Source organism: Natrix helvetica (assembly GCF_964273705.1).
Source record: "Natrix helvetica genome assembly, chromosome: 3".
Lineage (NCBI taxonomy): Eukaryota > Metazoa > Chordata > Lepidosauria > Squamata > Natricidae > Natrix > Natrix helvetica.
This window is the reverse complement of record NC_138549.1, coordinates 175643044-175649228: the sequence shown is the minus strand read 5'-3', so window position 1 is coordinate 175649228 and position 6185 is coordinate 175643044. Positions and strand designations below refer to the sequence as shown.

General features: G+C 49.9%; 1 protein-coding gene across 1 annotated transcript; it reads left to right on the top strand.

Annotated features, from left to right (window-relative positions):
* Positions 1-693: 693 nt before the first annotated feature.
* NRSN2 (neurensin 2) lies at positions 694-5799 on the top strand (the record flags this gene model as incomplete). Its single annotated transcript, XM_081949679.1, has 2 exons — positions 694-882; positions 5386-5799. 2 exons carry the CDS (start codon positions 694-696, stop codon positions 5779-5781), a joined length of 585 nt encoding a protein of 194 aa, XP_081805805.1. The 3' UTR covers positions 5782-5799.
* Between the last annotated feature and the right edge of the window lie 386 nt (positions 5800-6185).

The window sequence follows — 6185 nt, the reverse complement described above, 5'->3', positions numbered from 1 at the left end:
CCTATAATTCTGTGTAATCCAGTCTGACATGTCCACTTTCTCTTGTGGCCCATCAGCGGCCATCAGAGCTGGCAGCAGAGTCTGACAGTGAGGAGGGTTGGGGAGGAACCTGGGCCAGTCCTGGAGTCTGGGGAAGGCTCTGAGGAGGGCTCTGTGTCGGAGGCAGAGAGGGGGTCAGAGCCGTATGCCAGTTATCAGCTGCCTTCAGAGTCAGACATCAGTGAGGCAGAAGAACAGCTGGAGCCTGTTCCCAGTGTGCGCATGTGCAGAGCTGCCAGAAGGCGAGAACAGTTAAGAAAACAGGGTCGACTTGGGAGTAAAGCCACACCGTGGAGGTGATTGGCCCCTCCCATAGGGAACAAAAGAGGGGCGAATGGGGGAGGGGGCTTTTGCAGGAAACAGTTCGTTCCTTCGGTCATTTCAAGAGTGGAAAGTTCTCTTTGTGACTCCAAGAGACTCTGTCCAAGTTTTGCCTTGCCCTGTGTTTGGACACTCGTTACCTGGCAGCTCTCCAGATGAGATAAGGTTCGTGTGGATAAACATTCCTCGGAAAGACTGTTTGCCAAGCCTTGTGGACTGTGAATGAAAGGAATCCACAGTCGTGTAGATAAAAGGGGTTGGGCCGGGACCAAGACTCTTACTTCTTCCTTTTTAAGGAAACCTGGGTCAAAACACTTTCTCTTTCCAGGACTGATGGCCACGGACGGAGAGGCCACGTGTGGCTGCCAGCGAGGTCCAAACATGGAGAAGGGCAAGTGGTACGGCGTCCGCTCGTACCTGCATCTGTTCTACGAGGATTGTACCAGCGCCCGTTCCGAGGGCAATTTTGAAGACGCTGCTACGTCTCCCACCAAGGGTGGCCGGACCTCCGTCTTCTGGAAGGTGAGCGTTTCACCCAGGAGCTAGGAACCTGGCTCTGTTCTCTGAGCACATACAGAGTGCCTTCCCGCCGCACTCAGATTGCAAGTGGGGAAGATTGTTTCATTTATTAAATGTATAGAACGTCTCACTATCCTGTAGAAAGTTAGCACGCACCCCTTTCCTAGGAGAATGGAATATTTTAGGAAAGATTAAAAAGGCAGACTATTTCCCCTAAAAGAGAAATAAACAAGAAAGTCCAGTTGCCTCTGGGGGAAAAAAGCACCTTTGGGTTAAAGTGGGCAAGTTTGGAGACCACCCCTGCTCTAGGTCAGGCGCAAGGGTGAAATGCTACCAGTTCAGACCCAAATCGGTAGCAAAATAAATGAAACCCGTTAGGGTGAACCAGTTTTTCCAACAATCAGCTGTGACACATGGTTTATTTCTAGCTAATATAAATCACCTGGAAGAGCAGATTTCCCCCCCTGCTGTTCGCTTACCTTACCTTTTTGATGCTCTGCGCATGTACAGGAGGTACTGTGCATTGGGGGTGGGTTCATGCAGGCACTACTAGCTGGTTCACTCGTGGGCATGCGGTGCAATAAAAATTATTCGGCGCATGCGCAGAAGCAAAAAACAAGATGGAGAACCGGTTCGGGGGCGTGGCAGGTCTGGAAGGGGCGTGTCTCTCTGGCTGTCTATCAGTGGTGGGTTGCAGGCGGTATTGGTTGCCTGTTTGGAGCGTTCCTTACCTGTCTTTAAAGTCTTTGGTGCTTCCGCGCACAGCGCATACAGAGCCTGCGCAACACTCCGCTGAGCAGCCGGAGCGTCGCAAAGGCTCACGGAGGCGTTGCTGGAAGGTAGGACGCATGCTGCGCGAGCTGCGTGCATTCATGTGGAGGAGGCCGGGTCCCGTTGCAATCTTACCGGTTGCAACAGGATCCGGAACCTACCACCGGTGTGGGTGTGTGGGTGTGTGTAAGAGAGAGAGGGGGGAACAGAGAGAAAGAAAGAGAAAGAGGAAGAGAGAAAGGAAGAGAAAGGAAGGAAGGGAGAGAAAAAAGAGAGAGAAAGAGAGCAAGAGAGAGAAAAAAAGGAAAGACAAAAAGAGAAAGAAAAAAGGAAAGAGAAAGAAAGAAAGAAAGAAAGAAAGAGGGAGAGAGACACACTAAAAAGAAAAAAGAAAGAAGGAAGAAAGAAGGAATGAAAGAGAACTTATGACCACAATTGAGCCCAACATAAGCAAGAGCGTTGTTAAGTGAGTTTCACCACATTTTACAAGTTGGCCACGCCCACCTGGTGACATGACCACCAAGCCACGCCCACAAAATAAGCCCCACCCACAGAGCCGGTAGAAAAAAAAGTTGAAACCCACCCCTGCCTTGGTCACTGCCGGTTCCAGCGACCCAGGCCGCCAAACCACTACCGGTTCAGCCGAACGAGTCCGAACCGGTAGGGACCCACCACTGCTGTGCATGCACGGAGGTGCCACATGCGCTCACATTGGTCCCGAACCGATAGCAAAGATAAGTGGGTTTTGCCTCTGGAAAGGCGGCTAAGTGGGAAACCCACGGAGCCGAATGTATTCCGGAAGGCTGCATAGGGCTTTTGAGCAATTGGAGGGAGGGGTGATTGACAGCCCCTTCCCCTTTCTGCTCAGACACATCTGGAGCCCATTGGTCAGCCTCTGGGTTGGCTCTGGTGCCACCTGCAGGCCAGGAGTGCATCTTAAGGTCAGGGTTTCACATCCTTGACCACTTCGAGATGTGTGGACTTCTATTCCCAGAATTCCCCAGCCAAAAATGCTTTTATTTAAGACGGGTTTCAGGGTAGGAGGGTAAGAAGGATTCTGAGAAGCGGATTGTGCATGGAAGGGCAAATTCTTCACACACAGCCTTCACCCACCCCCAAAGCGCTGCATTCACACAACTCAGCCAATCGGCTCACTGAAAGAGAGCGTAGAGATTCTCCGTCATCCGGGTCACGGTTGTCCCCAAGATGCTATTTTCAGGAGGCAGCTGGACTTTCGTGGTTTTTCTTGGAAGACGTTTCGCTTCTCATCCAAGAAGCTTCCTCTTCTCTAACTGGAGGGTGAAGGGAAGGATTGATACTCCTTGCAGACAGCTGGTCATTTGCATCCTTTTAGAGCAGTGATGGCGAACCTATGGCACGCGTGCCACAAGTGGCACGCAGAGCCATTTGTCAGGGCACGCGAGGTGCTGCCCTGTCAGCTGGCCAGCGCAAATGCGCGCGCTGGCCAGCTGAGTTCACCTTTTTAAAAGCCATTTTCCCCTTCCCCAGGCTCCAGAGGCTTTATAGGAGCCTGGGGAGGGTGAAAAGAGCCTCCTCCGCCCCCCAGGAGGCTTCAGGGACTGTCCCTGAAGCCTTCGGAACGCTTAAAACCACCCTCCGAGCAAACCGGAAGTGACTTCCGGGTTGCTCAGAGGGTGGTTTTAAGCGCTCCGAAGGCTTCAGGGAAGCCTCCGGACGGTCCCTGAAGCCTCCGGAGGGCCTCCGGGGGGGGGAGGCTCTTTTCGCCCTCCCCAGGCTCCTATATAGCCTCTGGAGCCTGGGGAGGGCGAAAAAAGCATGTAAAATGGGGGGGGTCGCGTGTTGTGCACACATGCACACTGGGGGGGGTGTCGCACGTTGCATTATGGGTGCGGCATGCCCGCACACGACCCCCATGCGCTCCCCCCACTTGTGGCACGCAAGCCAAAAAAGGTTCGCCATCACTGTTTTAGAGGGTCATTGAGGCCACTTGGAGATTTATCTGTGTCCTCAGAGTCACTTGAGTGGGGCAAATGGTTCCTGTATAGCCTGCAGTTTTCCCTCTGGAAATCCGTTACTGCTCCCACACCATTCATCCCAAATTGCCATAGCTGAAAACCTATGGAGATTCTCCGACATCCAGGTCACGGTTGTCCCAAAGGTGCTTTTTTTAGGAGGCAACTGGACAAACGACCAGCTGCTTACAAGGAATATAAATCTTTCCTGTCAGAACTGAAGAAGCATCTTGGATGAGAACTGAAATGTCTTCAAAGAAAAAAGAAGGAAGTCCAGTTGCCTTTCGGACACTGAAAGAGTTAATAGCTGCTTTTCTGCAACACACTAAACTTGGTTAGTAGTAACCTTACAATACAATACAATACAATTCAATACAATACAATTCAATACAATACAATACAATACAATACAATAGCAGAGTTGGAAGGGACCTTGGAGGTCTTCTAGTCCAACCCCCTGCCTAGGCAGGAAACCCTATACCGTTTCAGACAAATGGTTATCCAACATCTTCTTAAAGACTTCCAGTGTTGGGGCATTCACAACTTCTGGAGGCAACTTCTGTTCCACTGGTTAATTGTTCTCACTGTCAGGAAGTTTGAACAATTAATCAGTGGAACAGAAGTTGCCTCCAGAAGTTGAACCTTGATTAGTTTAATATTGGGCTTAGCCAGAATGCCAGGCCCAGTTTGATAAATTAGTTTATTAATACAGGTAATCCTTTAAACATTTGTTTAGTGGGCATTCACAGCTGCAACAACAGTGAAAAAGGTGATTTATGACTGTTTTCCACACTTACGACCATTGTAGCATCCCCCTGGTCTTGCAATCAAAATTCAGATGCTTGGCAACTGGCACGTATTTATCATGGTTGCTGTATCCTGAGGTCATGAGATCCTATTTTGCGACCTTCAGACAAGCAAAGGCGGAGGGAGAAGCCAGGTTCTTGTAACAACTGCACAACCCACTTAACAACTGCAGTGATTGGCTTTGCTCTGACCCGCCAGTGGAGCTGGCAGCAGATTCGGACAGCGAGGAGGTTGGGGAGGAAGATGGGCCAGTCCTGGAGTCTGGGGAAGGCTCGGACGAGGGCTCTGTGTTGGAGGTACAGAGGGGGCCAGGGCCGTATGCCACTTTTCAGCTGCCTTCAGAGTCAGACAGCAGTGAGGCAGAAGAACAGCTGGAGCCTGTTGCCAGTGTGCGCATGTGCAGAGCTGCCAGACGAAGGGAACAGCTAAAGAACAGGGGTCGACTTGGGAGGAAGGCCACAGGTGGACGATGAATGGCCCCTCCCAGAGGAAATAAAAGAGGAGCGAAAGGGGAGTGGAGTTTGCAGGAGACTATTAGTTCGCTTCATTGGTTCGTGACTCTCCCAGACTCCTGGCCAAGTTCTGCAGATATCGGCCTGGCAGCTCTCCAAGCCAGAGAAGGTCTGTGACCGTAAATCCTCCCTTGAAAGACTTTGCTGGATGGGAATGAGCAGAATTCACAGCCAATTAAAGTTGTTTTTGTCGGGACAAGGAGGGGACAAGGAGTTTGCTTCACGCTCTCGGGAAGCCTCGGTCAGAACAGGTGGCAAGAAAGATTGCAAAATGGGGCAGAGCTCACTTAATAATGGGAATGTTATGCTGCTTTGTGGTCGTAAGTTGAGGACTACCTGCAAAATTACCATTGCAGCAGCGTTATTTGGAATTAGTGCGCAAGGATGCTACCGTATCTCTCATTCTGTTTTCTCCTGTCAAGGTGATGCTTTCAGTCGCGACTCTGCTGTTGCTGACCGGCCTGGCGGCTGTAGCCACGGGGTCCCTCCTGCCCTCCAAGTTGGAAGACATCGGTGAAGCCGAGTTTGTGGTGCTGGACCAGCGAGCCGTAGAGTACAACGGTGCCCTGGGCATCTCCCGAGCCATCGGGGTGGCGCTGTGCGCCGTTGCTGGCGTGCTGCTGGTTGCCTCGGTGGTCTTGTCCAGGCTTGGCAGAAGGAACCGGACAGGCTGCCCAGGCGAAGATGACAAGGAAGAGCAGCTGTCTCCCATTTTGCCGGAGAATGCCCCCCATCCGTGGGGTACCATCGTCTCAGCGACCCCCGCCGTTTTCCAAACCTCCTGGGTGCAGGGTGTCCAGCCAAAGAGGGAGATGTGAATTCAGATTCACCAAAAGCTCTTAAGGGCCAAAATTTCTCGACTTTTAAGGTCGGTGGACTTCAAGTCGCAGAATTCCCCAGCCAGCGCATGTCGCTGGCTGGGGAATTAATAATAATAATAATAATAATAATAATAATAATAATAATAATAATAATAATAATAATAATAATAATAATAATAATAATAATAATAATAATAATATTATTATTATTATTATTATTATTATTATTATTATTATTATTATTATTATTATTATTATTATTATTATTATTATTTCTTAGCCGCACCCTCTCCCAAAGGACTCGGGGCGGCGTACAATAAAAACATAAAAATACAAGTATAGACAAACATACATATAATATAGACATATACAAAGACGTATACAAAGACGTATACAAAGAG